Here is a 17,630-nt window from a genome sequence, read left to right on the forward strand (position 1 = left end):
AATCCAATAACTTGATAATCCAATAACTCGATAATGCAATAACTCGATAATCCAATAACTCGATAATCCAATAACTCGATAATCCAATAACTCGATAATCCAATAACTCGATAATCCAATAACTCGATAATCCAATAACTCGATAATCCAATAACGCGATAATCCAATAACTCGATAATCCAATAACTTGATAATCCAATAACTCTTTAATCCAATAACTCTATAATCCATTAACTCTATAATCCATTAACTCGATAATCCAATAACTCATTAATCCAATAACTCTTTAATCCAATAACTCTATAATCCATTAACTCTATAATCCATTAACTCGATAATCCAATAACTCATTAATCCAATAACTGCTTAATCCAGTAATCCAGTACCTGATCTGTTAGATATCGGAACGGGACGAGTGAAACGAAGGCTGCTCAGATACGCACTGACATTTATTCGCAATGATACCTTATTATAAGTACATGCATACAGTAGCATATGTAACATTTCTCCCCGTTTTTAATGGAGAGTAAGCTTCTTAACCTAAGTTACAGTTTCGTATATTTCATACAATAAAAAGGTTTATAATTTGTTCGGGGAAGTGGACGTAACAACATGCCTGACAACCCGCCCCTTGAACTCTGGTCAGCGGGGTTAGCTACCTGCTGTGACAGAACATTGTCATCAGAGGCCTCAAAGAATTCCTCAGCTTCTCCGCCTGAAGTAGCGACCTGGGTGGACCCGTCCGAGGTACCATCTTCCTCTCCCCTTTCAGCTGGCGAAGACGAGACGGGCTCATGACTGCCGCTGGCCACTGGTGAGGAGGACTCGATCTCGTTGGTAGCACAACTGTCGTTGACAGAGGGTTCTTCTGTTTCATCTAAACTTTGATAACTGGGGTAACGGAATCTGTTGACGTCCACTCCTTTAATCGGTACTAGTTGATTTACATGTTTTTTTACTTGTACTAACGTAACATGATCCTTAACTAAGTGTATAGTTCTACCTATCTGTTTTACTATTATACCTTTATTCCAAGTAAATTTTTTGTTGCCATAATTTTTTTTATACATTACATAATCACCAGGTTTAAAAACAGGCCGTTTTTTCCCACCATAGGATTTACTCTGTGAACACTGTTTACGTTCCACTGTTTTAACATGAGCGTGGGACGAGGACGGCGATAGTGCCGGGGAATATAACAAGTCCCAGCGCGAACGAAGTTTGCGGCCGAATACGATCTGGGCAGGCGAAGTCCCCGTGGTGACATGCATGGAATTCCTATAATCGAATAGGTATTTGGACAGGTTTTCATCTACTTTCCTCTGATTAGTACTAGCCATAAGACAAGAACGTATGCCCTTTTTTGCTACCTTAACGTAAGACTCCGCCTGCCCATTACTGGCTGGATGGTAGGCGGGAGAAGTTACGTGCGATATTCCATTTGCAGCGCAAAACGTACGGAATTCGTCAGACAAAAAACATGTGGCATTGTCACTGACTAGCGTGTGAATTAATCCGAATCGCGACATAAATTCATATAATTTTGATATAACGACTGACGTTGAGGTCGAACTAACACTATACACCTCAACCCATTTCGAGTAGGCGTCCACTAATACTAAATATGACCTATTATTTATTGGGCCCAGGAAATCTATATGCACCCTATAAAATGCCTGCTTAGGGTATGGCCACACTGCAAGTGGGGCGCGCGGCGGAGATGGTCTCAACTGGTTACAAATATCACAACTACCTATCATAGTTTCAATAGCATTATCAATACCGGGAAACCATATCCTACTCCTAGCTTCTGCTTTACACTTAACAATACCCAAGTGCGACTTATGTAACTCCGACAAAATTTTAGATTTTAACGTTGCTGGTATTACTATTTTATGCCCCCGCATAACTACTCCATCCTCCAATGCTAATTCGTTTTTACAGAGTAGATACGGCTGAATACCCTGAACTGTTACTTTTTTTGGCCATCCGTTTAAAATGAATTTTATGACTTGGTTTAATAAAGGATCTTTCTCAGTTTCCTCACGCAACACCTTAGAAGTAACAGGTAAGCTGTTGTCAGCAACAAAATTTATGTAGGATGCCCTATCGTCGATAGACACTGGTGCCCCGCCCTTTGTGTGGCCCGCGCCGGCAGATGAGTCATCATTGTTTACGCTCGCCCGCGACAGGTAATCTGCACTGTTATCAGCGCTCCGAATGTACTCAATAGTATAGTTATATGCACTTAAGAACATCGCATAGCGCTGGAGCCTATTAGCAGATACCTCAGGAATACCCCGGTGGGGCCCGAAAATGGTGGTTAGCGGCTTATGGTCCGTGCGAAGAACGAACGGCACAGTCCTACCATAGAGGTATTGATGAAAACGACGTACGGCAAATATAATCGCTGTTGCTTCTTTTTGTAATTGGGAGTAATTTTTTTCAGCCGCATTTAATGTACGCGAAGCGTAAGAAACCGGACGTTCCAAACCGTCATCCCCAATTAGACTCAAAATAGCCCCAAGGCCAGTAGGGGACGCATCTGAAGTGACTATGATTTTTGCATTTGGGTTAAAATGCGCTAACACTTGATCTGAAGCCAAGTGTTGTTTGATTAGCTTAAACGCATTATCGTGTTCCGCATTCCAATGCCACTTACTACCTTTTTGCAATAAGTTGTACAGCGGACTAAGTACCGTAGATGCCCCCGGAACGAAATTCCTATAGTAATTAACGAGGCCCAGGAAGGATTGTAGCTTATTTACATTATTTGGTACTGGTGCATTTAGAATGGCACTTACTTTAGCGGGTGACTTTTTTAACCCCTCTTTGCTGATTACATAGCCTAAATATTCCACTTCATCCTTAAAAAACTCGCATTTAGTTTTTTGAAGTGTTAACCCGGCGTCCTGCAAACGTTTTAAAACCGCATTTAATCTAGCCAAATGCTCAGTCTTATCACTACCGGTTATTAAAACATCGTCCAACATACATAGGACGCCCTCCATACCGGCTAAAACCCCTTCCATAACCCTTTGAAATATCGCTGGGGCGCTAGTCAGGCCAAACACGAGACGTGTATATAAAAACAACCCTCTATGTGTATTAATACACGTAACTTTTTGTGATTCGTCATCTAAAACACACTGCGCATACGCTTGAGAAAGGTCTAACTTAGAGAACTGTTGACCTCCGTGCAACCTAGCGAACAACTCATGGGCGGTGGGCAACGGGTATTGTTCCACTATTAACTGTTTGTTGATAGACACTGAGTAGTCCGCACACAGGCGCAGCGACCCGTCTCGCTTCAACACGGGCACAATGGGGGATGCATATAACGAATGTTCAACCGGTTTTAATATGCCTACGCTAACCAGCCGGTCCAACTCCTTATCAATCTTATCGCGTAAAGCAAAAGCCACTGGTCGCGCTTTAAAAAAAACAGGTTGATGATCATTCATTAATTTGAGTTTTACTTTATATTTATTAAACGTTCCCAGCTTGTCTGAGAAAACCGATGGAAATTTTGAATGCAACTCATCCATAAAGTTAGTTGATTGTTCACAGAAATTAACCTGTACTAATTCTAAATTATTTTGCGATATAAAATCCCTACCTAACAAGGGCTCTGCCCCGCCGCGAATCACGTGCACATTTAATACATTAGTTTTGCCTGCATACGTAAATGGTAACCGCACGATCCCTAAGCAATGCATTTTATCACCCGAATAAGATACCAAGCTCTTATGGGTTTTAGACAATGCCACATCTTTAAAACTATTTAAATACGTTTGCTCGGATATTGCGGTCACCGCTGAGCCAGTGTCGACCTCAAACTTCATTGGCACTCCATGAACATGAACCTGCGTCGTCATAGGCTCGCCTGATGATGAGCGAATATTATAGCAATGGCACTCACCGTCATCGCCGTCATCGTCCCCGCAGACCTCACTTACGTAATTAATTTTTTTGCACATACGGCGCAAATGACCTTTAACATTACATTTTCGACACTTATGGTTAGCAAAACGACACTTTTCGGCCGTGTGATTGTTAAAACCACAAACGGAACACAACACTTTAGCACTTTTTTGATCTTTCGATGCAATCTTGAACATTTGATTAGCGCTCGACGGCTCCTGCCCGGTTACCGTGGTTGCCCCTGCGCGGGCACAACGTCTGCTTTCTGCCAGTTCTACCGCCTTAGAAAGAGTCAAATCAGCTGGTTTCTGAGCGAATAATTTTTCTCGCTCCGATCCTGGAAGCATTCCCATTACAAATCTGTCTCTCAATGCTTCCTCCACGTTTAGAAACCCGCATTCTGCCGTTAGGCCGCGAAGTCTTGCCGCATATTGGGGGTAGGTCTCCCCTTCATTTTGCACCGCCGAATAAAATTTAAATCTCTCGTGAAATCCACAAGTTGTTGGTGTAAAATGACGGTCCAAAAGCGAACATATGTCGGCAAATGGAACAACTTGGAGATCTTTCGGCAATGCCAAATCTGATGCCAACTTGTAAGTGGCATCGCTGAGTGCGCTCAGCAAAACTGCCCGTCGCTTCGTTCCGGTCGCGTCACTTTGTTCATCGATGCCATTAGCTATGAACCACTGTTGTATACGCGCTTTGTACACTTTCCACGTTTGTGTGTTGTGGTCAAAATTCGTCAAAATCCCGATTTGAGACGAATTCATGTCGGCCACTAGTCACTTTTTTGAACACGCGGGTAGATCGTCGCCACTGTTAGATATCGGAACGGGACGAGTGAAACGAAGGCTGCTCAGATACGCACTGACATTTATTCGCAATGATACCTTATTATAAGTACATGCATACAGTAGCATATGTAACATCCAGTAACTGATCAATCCAGTAACTGATTAATCCAGTAACTCATTAATCCAATAACTCACTAATCCAGTAACTCATTAATCCGTAACTCAGCAATCCGTAACTCATTATTCCGTAACTCACTAATCCGTAGCTCATTAATGCGTAACTCTTTATCCGTAACTCATTAATCCGTAACTCGTTTACTGTAACTCATTAATCCAATAACTCTTTAATCCAGTAACTCAATTATCCAGTAACTCATTAATCCCGTAACTCATTAATCCCGTAACTCATTAATCCCGGAACTCATTAATCCCGTAACTCATTAATCCCGTAACTCATTAATCCCGTAACTCATTAATCCGTAACTCATTAATCCGTAACTCATTAATCCGTAACTCATTAATCCGTAACTCATTAATCCGTAACTCATTAATCCGTAACTCATTAATCCATAACTCATTAATTAAAATAATCCAGAAATTTTATAATTCGATAATATTATACTTATCATCATATGTAGGTATTTTCATCATATCGTTATATTACTTGCCACTTAAGCGTCAGTTGCACCAACCACAATTGAACGAATTGATCAACAGCAATCAGCAGAGCTTTGCTTGCTACAATAACCAAGCTAAAATATTTAAAATGCAACGAACTTCTTAAAACCAAGGATACTGAAAGCGAACACGGTTATAACGAATACTTTACTAGTGTAGGCCCAACCTTGGTTATTCAATCAACACCAGCCAAAATGATCCCGCCAACATTATAAGATTTATAAGATTGAAAAAAATTCCCGTCAGTTTGTTTCTCTTATTATTCTAATAATAATTAGAAAATTGTAGATTTCCCGGATACGCGGGACTGTCCTGTCGGGCCGCACACATGTATTAGGGTTAAAGAACAAGTCGGTAATTTTAAACAAACAACTTTACATATACTTGGATTAACTTTGTTTCTAATCTACATTAACGACTTGACTTTCTTGGATCTGACCAATGCAGACGTTGTGCTACGCTGATGACACGGCAATACTATTTCACGGTGCTTCCTGGGATGCAGTAAGCGCCTTCACAGAAAGCGGTCTAGCTTTGGTGACGAACTGGCTTCAATACAATTTGTAACTCTAAAAGCAGACTAAACGAGATATGTGTGCGTGTATAAAACAGCTGCTTCCGCCTCGTGGTCTCTTAAATGTGTCAAAAGTTTATTCATATTTAATATTAGGTTAGGTACCACTGGTACCTACCACACGTCATGTAATGGTAAAACAATAGAAAAACTTCGTCTATAAAGTACTTAGGTGTTATTCTGGAACTCAACTTTACAGCGTACATTCAAACCACAGCTAAATAGTGTCAGGAAATAACCTAACACTCATTTAAATATCTTCGAAATGTCATGGATATACCACAGCGCAAATCAACCTATATTGCCCTAGCTCAACCCATTATTACGTAGGTAGGTACTACTATCGGTGTATAGCGTATAGCGCATCGATCGTTATTGTTGTTTTTTTTTTTTTCTTTTTATATACCTACTAAATTATGAACAAATATTGAAGAAACGTAACTGTCTTTCCTTTACCAGCGTTAACGTCACATTTTGCCAAAAGAGGAAACAACCAAGATCAAAACTTATGAATTAGGCTAACGAGCCCCATACAACTAACTTGAGCGAACTACAGGACACCACAGCATTGCCTGGACAACGATTCCACCCCCATAATCTGTGAACCCGTACCTCGAGACAACTTTCGTCAATATAAATAATTTTAAGGTACTGTACCAAAATATTCGCAGTTTAAGCAATAAACGACATCTATTAAAATCTACAACTGAAGACGACAAAGATATACAAGCCATCCGTTCCTGTCCTGTGCGGCTTCCACGTGAAAGCGATCCTGGCCGTTGTCCTTCCGTGTTGATCTTCGAAGCCATCTCTCATTGCCTCGGCCGTGTCTGCCGCTGCTGCGGCTTCGACGGTTGCGACTCCGCCTGTTGTTCCCCGGGGACTGGCGGCGGTTGCGACTTCGGCTTCGACGTTCTTGTCCATCATCAGATTTCGATTTTCGGCCACGCTCAGGAGTTTTCAAGCGCCGCCTGGATGTTTTTTCCTCATGGTCCATAGTCTGGAACTCGAAAACAACACCAGCAATGGAAGAGTTCTAAATCTTACGTTTAAAACAGATCTTAAATCCAAAACAGATCCGTATCCCGGTACGGATCCGGAACACAGGCTTTTCGAAACGGGAAAATTCTAGAACTGGTACAGAAACGGAATCTAGAACAAATTCGGGATCCGGCACTGATCCGATACCAATCCGGCACGCATCCGGTTCAGATCCGGCACGAATCCGGCAAATGATATACATGCGGTATTAATCCGGCACAGATCCGGTACCAATCCGGCACGGATCCGGCACCAGTCTGGGACGGATCCGGTACGAATCCAGCATGGATCCGGAACTCATCCGGCACAAATCAGGTATGCACCCGGCACGGTTCCAGTATCCGGCACGGACCCAAATCCAGAAACGGGATCCGGAATACGAAACGGGCCGCGTAGCCAAGATGGCAATCGCTTACGCTCCGTAGCGATCGGAATGCAACTGTCACTGTCGCGCTAATATGGAAGAGTGATATAGAGACATAATGCTTTTCGTTGTCGAAGCGACAGCGATTGTAACCCCGGCCAGGTCGGCGGGTCGGTAACTACTTACTAAAAGTATCATTCCTACTTATTTACAGTCCGAGTAGTTTATAATTTCGAAAACACTTAACCCCGCTATATAATACTGACGTATTGATAAGTAATATATTGAAAATATCGTAAAAGTTGTAACCAAATAAGCGGTACATACATAGACTAAAAGAATTCGATCTACACCTGTAAATAATCATAAACGTATCCGAACTATTCAAAATAAAACGGTGTTCCAAAGGTTTCACGCTACCCGCGATGTAATGAATGCTTTAATTATATTATGGATAGGCATTACAGCAAACACTAAAAAAAACCTAACTGTTGGTCTTGAAGAGAAAACTTGCAGTATAATTGCTCTCGAGTGAACGAATAGGCCGAAATGGGTTTACCCAATTATTTTGTTCTTGATAAAATTAACGGTGTCTTTGTTTCTAAGCGCCCGTTAAACACAAACTTCCTAACATAGGAAATATGAAATGATAATTAATTTCAACGAAACAACAACCAATATAAGTGTTACTAATATATGTATAGGTATATAATTATAATAATTTTACACCACTGTTACTATTGTAACAAATTAATTGGGTAATTAAGATTTAACTCGATCAGTTCTAATATTAATACCTACATAATATAATACATTCAGGAATACCATAGTGACTTGTAGGTACTTACCACTTCTGATGTATAATAAAAATTCCTTCTTTCATAACAACAATATATTTCTTGATCACAATATTCCGTTACAGTTCAATCTCCAATCACCTTACTTCACAATCGTCCTCCCTTCACCTCTGCCCGTAACCGAATGCCCGTTAACCGCCATGCCAGTCGTCTTATTCTTTCTTCAAACTACCTTCTATTTACAAAGGTCAACTATCAATAACGTTACTATTAAATTTATTAAATTATAGATTGCCAACGATTACTCAACTCTTTATTTTATTAAATCTGTTTCGAATAATTAGTAATTTTAATGAATCTTACACTTTACATAGAATATTTACTTTAAATAATTTTAGTTCGGATTAGTTAGTTACGTTTCACCAAAAATTTAAAACATTAGTTTTGTTTCAAGAACAATTTGTTCATGTAATCTCATTTCACAGAATCATCGATCTGTAGAAAAGTCACTTCTTATAAATACAGTTCACCAAAATTTAATATACAGAATAGTCATTTAGTCGAATATTATTTACTTAGTCGTTAATTTAACGCAATCTACTTCTCTGGAAGGAATTCGTTTTTAGGGGTTGCCGTTCTACTCGTAACCTAACCCACTTTTCTGGCAACAGTTCCTTTTCTTGGGGGTCGCAGTTCTAACCTAACCTAACCCACTTTTCTGGCAACAGTTCGTTTTCTTGGGGGTCGCAGTTCTAACCTAACCTAACCCACTTTTCGGGCAACAGTTCGTTTTCTTAAGGGTCGCAGTTCTAACCTAACCTAACCCACTTTTCTGGCAACAGTTCGTTTTCTTGGGGGTCGCAGTTCTAACCTAACCTAACCCACTTTTCTGGCAACAGTTCGTTTCCTTGGGGGTCGCAGTTCTAACCTAACCCACTTTTCTGGCAACAGTTCGTTTTCTTGGGGGTCGCAGTTCTAACCTAACCTAACCCACTTTTCCAGCAAGGGTTCGTTTTCTTAGAGGTTGCAGCTCTAAACTAACCTAAACTCCTTTTTTAGCAATTTCAATGAATACTAAGAGTATATGAAAGGTAATTTTGTAAAATAATAATCGTTGAAATTAATATTCTGTGAACTGTAGTGTCGCACAAATAATATTCAATGAATAATAATTCTACAGTCAGTCTTTTATTTTATTTAAAAATCTTTGAATAAATATTCTGAAGTTTAATCAAGTTACAAAATATGTTTCTTTGAAATGAATAATCGAAGAAACAGAATTAATTGTAATAAAAATCTGCGATTCGATTATTCTATGAATAATTTTCTGTATAACAAAATTCTGCAAAAAATTTGGCGGTAAAATAAGGGTACACCGCTTAAAAGGGTTAATCCGGCACTGTAAATGACAGAGGTCAATGCTTTTTTTTTCAAAGTACCCACCTTCGTGGCCATTATTAAGTGCGAGGCGATACCTCCGTATGAATATAGATTTGATATGGGTGCAATATAATTACGATTAGGTAATCCCATCATGAATTATCATGATGGAGAAAATTTATAATTTTAAATAATTATGCAATTATAGGCGTGTTATTGTTGATATCCGTAACCCCTCTTCTAAACTAAGAGTTAATTTGGCAAAATCTTTCCTCGGTGGCTTATTCATATCACAACGTATTAGATTCAGCGCCATCTGTTAGTTTACCAGGGTACTCAATAGTGGTAGCACATATTTGAAAAAAGTTTGCCCCTCCTTCCTAAGTAGCGCCATCAGATTCAGGGGCAAACTTAAGTCAGTCGAGTGTTGTGGCTACCCCCCTTTTTAGGGGTTGAATTTTTATAGCCTATAACCTGGCCGGGAACTTTCTCGACAGATTAGTAAAGTTTTCATCAAAATCCGTTCAGCCGTTTTCACGTGATGCGCGTTCAAATAAACAGACAAACAGATAAACAGATAAACAGACAAACAGACAAAAAATCTAAAAACTTTTGGAACGTGTTCTGTTATCGATTCTAAGTATCCCCAGCCAAATTTTTTTCAAATATCTTCCATGTACAGACTTTCGACCGTCTTCAGCTTTATTATATGTATAGATAGATGTGGTTGTTTATTGTAGAAAAATCATGAAAAAAAATTATTTATAATAGTTTCGAAAAAAACATAGGTATGACAAATATGTTGGATGTTGCCAGGTTCGGTGTAAATAAAAAGATACGCCGCATAATGAAAAGACGTCTAGTATTTTGGAGGTTGCCGAATATACATACTGGAGTCAGTTATGTAACGCTGCCATACATGACCCAAAATTTTTTTACTAAGCTATGAGCGTCATCACATCTGATATTTGAGTAATTCTAAGCATTTCTAGCCTGGGAGGCAAAAAGAAGCGTGCGTCTAGTCGGGGAGGGTGGGAGATCTTTAAAAAAAATCTATTATGATCCTGGTGGCTACAAGGGCAAGTTTGGTATCATTTTCGTATAAACCAAAGACGTATAATTCATTGCTGATATTTGTTTTTTTAAGTTTCATAGTAATTTTACAAGAAAAACGTAAAAAGGTGAAAAATTTGGTTGGAGATTTTTGCTACGCAGAGCCGAAACTACAAAAGATAGAAAGTTGAAATTTGCACACTAGATTACATTTATAAAGTGTGCAAGAGATAAGAAGCGATTTTGAGAAATTCAACTCCTAAGGGGGTTAAAAAGGGGATGAAAGTTTGTATGGGGTTCAAGTTTTATTTTAAGCTAGGAATTTTAAACTTCGTAAAACGATATATTATTAAAATACAAGTAAACTAATTTCAGCGTTTTTGAAAATTCATCCTCTAAGGTGGTGAAAAAGGGGTTGAAAGTTTGTATGGATATCAAAAAAATTTTGGAACGCGGGACTTGAATCTTTGTATTTGGGGATATTATTAAAAGACAGGAAAAGTAATTTCAGCGTTTTGTAAAATTCATCCCCTAACAGGGTTAAAAAGGGGTTGAAAGTTTGAATCCATTACAAATCCGAGTAGACGCACATTTCTTATTGCCTCCCAGGCTTGAAATGCTTAGAATTACTCAAGGAACATATGTGATGAAGCTCATAGCTTAATAAAAATTTTTTGGGTCATCTTTATAACTGCCTCCGCTATACAGTACTTTATATGCATGAGGTTTTTTTTTGTCAATATCATGTTTTTTTTAAATTAATATAGAATAATTGCATTTTAATTATAAATACACTTACTGATAATGTCAACTTATAAACTAAAGTAAAACCTATTATTTTTATATTTTTCCAAAAAGTTTATAGCTCGTAGGTGGTAAAATTTTACCAGTCATTGGCGTCATTTTATTAACATTAAATCAAACTTAGCGGGGCATCGTAGGATGCAGCAACATCTGAACAACGGTATACAATAATGCATGTAATTTTATCAATATTTTCGTAAGAAATTTCTTAAATGAAATCGGGTCTGTCTCTTGATGTCTTGATGAACGCACAGGAAAAAAAATCCGTAATAATATTTTTTTATCTATTTGGTTCATTACGTTGTAATACGACAAATAATGACTTAGTATGGTGTTGGTGCGACATAAAATAGTAGAAATTCAATTATATAACCAGAAAAATTCCGTAAGTACGTAATTATTGCCATTTTTAAGTAAGTATTTTACGTCAATAATGTGAGAGTTACGTACGAGCCCTGATGCAAATGATTTCGTCTAGTTCCGCGCAACAATTTTGTTTATTTTAATAAATTTTACACATGAACATATAATGACCCAGTAATGGGAACCATAATAGCAATGTTTAATGTAGTTTATTATGATCGTATAATAAAATTGCATGAGACTTTTATTGCTGAAAAAAAGGAGTTTTCAAAAACGTTGTCCAAATCATATTGTCCTCTCTTACAGCACTGCTGCATGCATGGGCTCGAAACAAAATTTTCAGTACATTGGCAGAGCCCTATTGCTTTCTCTGGTAATAGCCCTTTTCACATATGTTGTAATCCTACCCGTCAAAAAAAAAATCATTATTTTTTTTCTTTCAGTACAAACGGTATTTCTTGTATTTGGATTTAGTTATTGCAGAGTATTACCATATAAAATTAAATTACATTAGTATAAGCATTAAATATTAGTAATTTTTAGAGCACCGTACAAAACTTTGTTCACGGTGCTCTTATGGGATCACTTCGGTCTTGCAAATCGGTTAAATGCGTTTTTCTCAAAGACCGTTTGATGTAGGTACCTGAAATTTGGAATAGTTATGGCAAGTACCATCACTAACACTGTGAATAAGTCGAAACTGCTTATTTCTGATTTTAGGGGGAAATTTAGGGGTTAAGAGGGGTAGGCTGAATTTTATTTTCAATTGTAAGAATCGTGTGAGGTACCATTAGAAAGCTTGCAAAAAATTGAGTCGATGGACTGATTTTGACTTCATTTTAGAATGCAATAGTTTCGATAAAAAATGCATTTAAAGTTGCAAGTTTTCATACAAAAATTTTCACCTCTGTCCTGGCGATTTTCGGGAAAACTATAGCTAACAGGCAGCTGACCAGTCAATATCCAACTAAAACGAGTATGGAGACGGCGGGAAAATTATCAGGTTAACTCTAACTTTATTAGTTTTTAAACTGCAGCCTGATCTTTGGTTGCTTAGGGCTAGCTAACTGATGCTTACACTGGTCATTCATATTAAGAAGTCGTTTTAGTTAGAAAGATCCTTACTTAAAACTTTGACATTGAAATTTATGACTTATGTCTTTGATACAAAGTTTAATACTACTTACTTACTTTTGTGAGATATTTCATTTTTTTTCTGAATAGCCTACTATAAGTATGAGAGAGTAAAAGATCTGCAAAATGCAACCTTATTATAAAGCAAATAAGTTTAAATTTCGAACGGGCTTTCCAACCAATGGACTATCGCAGTGTGCTCAGTAAGAATCATATTTATTATTGGAGTTTATCAGTTCAAATTTAAATTAAGAATTCCGTTCTTCACTGTCGTTGTGTTTTTTTTTCACATTAGAGCACATAGAGTTAGTAAAGCGAATAGAGATAATAAAGTCATTCAATATTTATTTACAGCTATGGCGTCATCTACCTATAGATTTTACTGAGAGTATCTGATTAGTCGAAACAGTACCTATTCCTTTTCATTAAGTACCATTACATTTATGTATTAATTGCATAAAGTATGTATATTTTTGAACCGATCGGTGAGAGCAGCAACTAGATACTGTTCTGTGACGAAAAAAAATTAAAATTCACAATTCACAGTTTTTGGAAACAAAGGTAAAGTTGACGAAATATAAAGTAAGCCGATCTTGATCAAACTTGTTTGAGTGACAAAAATGTCAGTTAAGATTTGGTACTCATGAATTCCAGTTCTACTAAAATATTTTTGCTTTTAAAAACTGATGTACAATAAGTCCAAAATTGTCCGGTAAGTTAGGTTTATATTCAAATTATACGCAATTCTTTGTAGCAACTCCGCCAAGTGGACGGAAACAGGTACTGGACGGCAACCTGACGCAGTTACCCTACTTGTACTAAAACTTAGACATTTATTATTAGGTACTTATTTCTGTGACTTATATGAAATATGAGCAAATTGATTAATACTTTACGTTAATTATATTTTGAGTCAGAAACAAGCCTAACGTCAAAAACCGAGAAATGCCGAATCACAGACTTAATTGTAATATTATTCCTTTTTGAGTCGTGCCTGCCCAGTCTACAAGTTTAAAATACAACAATTGCGACTATATCAAAGATTATGAGGTTGTATGTATACCCAGTATTTTTGACGGATTTAGTTTTTCATGCTCGAAGTTGCCTGTCAACTCTGACGTATATTAAATTGTCAACTATTTTGGTGTTTGAAAAAATCAATAATTGGCAAAGTGCCGTGGCAGAAAAAGCCATTCTCACAAAAAAAGAATCAATAATAATGAAAATGTTCAGACAAGTGGAAAAATATCATACTTAAATATGTTATGGATGCTAGTAAGATGTAAAAACAACAGTTTAGCGGAATGTCAGTTTACGAAATGGTTTGTACAAATTACAGAGAAATTCATAATAATTTGTTTCTACTAGAAATGTGCCTTCACCAAACGTTTTAGATAAACGGTATTAGGCCTATATTATATAAACGTTCTTGATTTCGGTTGGCCGAAATGGGACTTACGATTTTTCCTCTTTTCACCTCCAAGATGAGGTTGATTGTTAGTGTTAGAAAGTTGTAATTTGGTATGGATATGTCGTAGTCAGATCGTATAATCCGCCGTATTACATTACGGCTAGCCGTTTTCAAAAACAGGGGCGTTTTGAAATGCGGCGGTTCGACGATTAGCCGGATTGTCACTGCGATACGTTCTTCAATAAGGCGGCCCACGTTTAGCCGCATCGTACATTGTAGAGTGACCAGTTCTTTCGGTCGCCTACGTAACCGGAGTTTGACAATGTTTGCGATTTAATTTATTTATACCATGGTCCCACCGCACTACATGTGTTTCTTTTCCAAAACATTTCCTTCACAACTTAAATAGACGGAGCCCCGCAAGCGGGGCTCCTATTTCTGGGCGGTTTGCCCTTCGGGCATCTGAAGTTACCTAACGAACCTAACCTAATTACCTACCTACGCTTTTTTCCCCAAAGTGTAATGTTTTCACGGACGTCTCACTTAATCAATAGGTAGGTAGGTTAGGTTCGTTAGGTAGCTTCAGATGCCCGAAGGGCAAACCGCTCAGAAATAGGAGCCCCGCGAAGCGGGGCTCCGTCTAGTTAAGTTGCGAAGGAAATTTTTTTTTGAAAAGAAACAGTCCGACAAACTCCAGATTTGATGGACACCCCAGCGTTTGTCAGGCAGCGCCACGAGTGTTAAAAATGGGAACTAAAAACTGTCAAAGCGGCGGCTAATGACTCGCTGTATTACATTACGGCTAGCCTTGTTGAAGAACGTATGGCGCCGAATACATTCCGGCGGATTCTCATTCAGCCGCATTCAATACGGCTAATCGTTAAACCGCCGCATTTCAAAACGCCCCTGTTTTTGAAAACGGCTAGCCGTAATGTAATACGGCGGATTATACGATCCGACTGCGACAGATATACAATCAACCCGACAAGGTGGTAAATAAAATCTTTAATATCTAAAAAATATATCTAAGGTAGAAGCTTTGTAACTTCTACATTACCTATACTAGCCCAGAGGACTTTAATAAAAGTCCAAACTCCAAGGTCCCAGAGCTCCCAGACATTACCTTCTTATTTCCTAGTCAATAAAATGTACAGTCAGCGTCAGAGAGACGTGACCCCCCTAGTATCAGTATAGAAACTGTACAATAATTTCGTCATCACACGTAATGTTTGCGTAGCTGTGTGGTTTCATAAGCGGACTTAAGATCCTAAGAAACCGGGTTCGAGACCGATTCAAAGCGTTAGAATCTTTTTGGTTTTTTCTTTGTTTTGTTAAGTTCAGAACTATTGGAAACTAAATACGGGTAATATCAAATATTATAGTAGAAAAAGGAAAAAATAAAATAAAAACAATCTTAAAAACACTGTATTTTATTGGTATTTTATCTTTGCATAACAGCTGCATTGTAAACAACAATATTATAGTGTGAGTTAATTAAAATTGTGGTATGTTACATAGGCTGCAATTATAGCTGTCTTAATAAGTAATAGCAAGTAATAAGAGGGAACCGGAGGGGAAATCCCTAGGATACTGTCTATTGAATATAGGCTGGTGGCTGTATATTGTCTTTGCCTTACACCATCAGAATGACTGAGTCATGAAAGTCCAGACAGGATATATTTTGAATGTCGAATCGCGCGTGATTAGTAGTTACTAATATCTATTATGCAGTTGCATAACAGATAACTATATATAAATATTGGGTTTGATTAATAATGGGTATGTATAAAACGCGAAGATATTCTAACCTTGCGAGCCATTAACTACGTTTCAGAGAGAAACAGCATGTTATCGGCCAGCGATAACAATATTCATCTCCTGTCACGTTACCACAATTTTAGGAAACACAACACTTACCTTGTTTTTAGCATTAGAAAAAGGGTTAACAATCTTGACAAGTCTTGTTATGGAATAACGCTTCTAACAAAAAGTAACTATTATTTATGAAACCAAAGTAATGTAATACCTATATATCCTTGCTACATAACTGTAACATATTTACTAACTATAACTTATTTTTCAAAAGTGTTTTAAATGTAAAGACACGTTAAATGCTTCTCCCAATCGAAATCCTAATATTTTTTGGCAAAACTAAGACGATCGTCGCGATGCTTATTAAACAAACTTATTTTTTTTGCTGGTTTATAATGGTGTATCTGGGCAGCGTGCAAATGTCTTCTGACAGTGCTAAGAGATGACCCCAAATGTCTCAGCTGTTGAGCGAGTTGTAGTAAATGGAGCGTCGGTATGAATTTGCACAATACTACGGTGCCGCTGAGATTCCTCTGTGTAGGCAGAAGGACGAGGGCCTTGCCGATCTTCTTTAAAGTCACCCGTTCTTTCATACCGCCTTAGCCAATTTGCGAACCGTGTTCCTCTGCAAATAAAAAAACACAATTTAAACTTAATAGGTCTATTAACAAAACATGGCCAATGAAATGGAGTAAACTCTAAATAACTCACCGCTATTTTCATTTCTCGTGCAATTTTTTTAATACTCTGGTTTTGTTCCCGAAGCACTACAATTTTCGATCTCATAAAAGAGTTTAATCGAACCATTTTAAAACTCAGTTGACACAAGTTTTCGGACAAGTCGAGAATAATATGTAACAACGTTACTACTTCGGCACACCTAGAATAGACGTAACGATGACGGTAATGATTTGCGGCGGATGCGAATTATTACAAAGTTACCCTAAAACTCAAGTGTAATTTAAAAAATGCGAAACGGGATAATCATACTAAATTCAACCTAAACACATATTTAGTTAAAGATGTTATTACTCACTTTCGGATTCGGATATGAGGGTAGAGAAATAATAATAAACAAAGACAAGACTATATTAAGTATCTATGACTAAGACAAGGACGCATCGACATACGAGTAACTTCCACCTCTACGATTTGACGATAGTGATTCATATTTTCGCAAGTAATAATATGTGTTCGGTGGCTCAATGGTATAAGTGACGGACTAATGTAAGAACATGATGTAGTCTTAATAACAGCCGCGAGGTCCGAGGATCGATTCCCAACAACGGTTGGAGACAAAAGGGAAAAATGACTTTTTGAAATAATATGATGCTTGATACAGCTGTGGCGATGTTGAACTAATGTTTCGACGTTGCCGTGTGAGCTATAGTTTTAAAATCAGGGGGGTCACGTTTCTCTGACGCTGACTGTACTTATGGGATAAATTAGTATTAGTATCCAAACTTAAAACCACCTATGGATGTGTCGTACGGTGCTCTGA

General features: G+C 37.9%; 2 protein-coding genes across 3 annotated transcripts in view; both read right to left on the minus strand.

Annotated features, from left to right (window-relative positions):
* Positions 1–17,630, minus strand: part of LOC134675908 (uncharacterized) — a 369,748-nt gene that overhangs the window by 247,448 nt on the left and 104,670 nt on the right. The gene's annotated exons all lie outside the window — the stretch shown is intronic.
* On the minus strand, positions 997–4,847 carry LOC134675846 (uncharacterized). The gene is made up of 2 exons (XM_063534148.1): positions 3,923–4,847; positions 997–1,133 (listed from the first exon to the last, which is right to left on the minus strand). The coding sequence occupies exons 1-2, from the start codon at positions 4,692–4,694 to the stop codon at positions 1,120–1,122; spliced, it is 786 nt and encodes a 261-aa protein (XP_063390218.1). The 5' UTR covers positions 4,695–4,847; the 3' UTR covers positions 997–1,119.

The sequence above is a fragment of the Cydia fagiglandana genome, chromosome 23, assembly GCF_963556715.1.
Source record: "Cydia fagiglandana chromosome 23, ilCydFagi1.1, whole genome shotgun sequence".
Lineage (NCBI taxonomy): Eukaryota > Metazoa > Arthropoda > Insecta > Lepidoptera > Tortricidae > Cydia > Cydia fagiglandana.

Coding starts and splice junctions, on each gene's coding strand:
- LOC134675846 (XM_063534148.1), bottom strand. CDS start 4,694: ATGAATTCGTCTCAAATCGGGATTTTGACGAATTTTGACCACAACACA.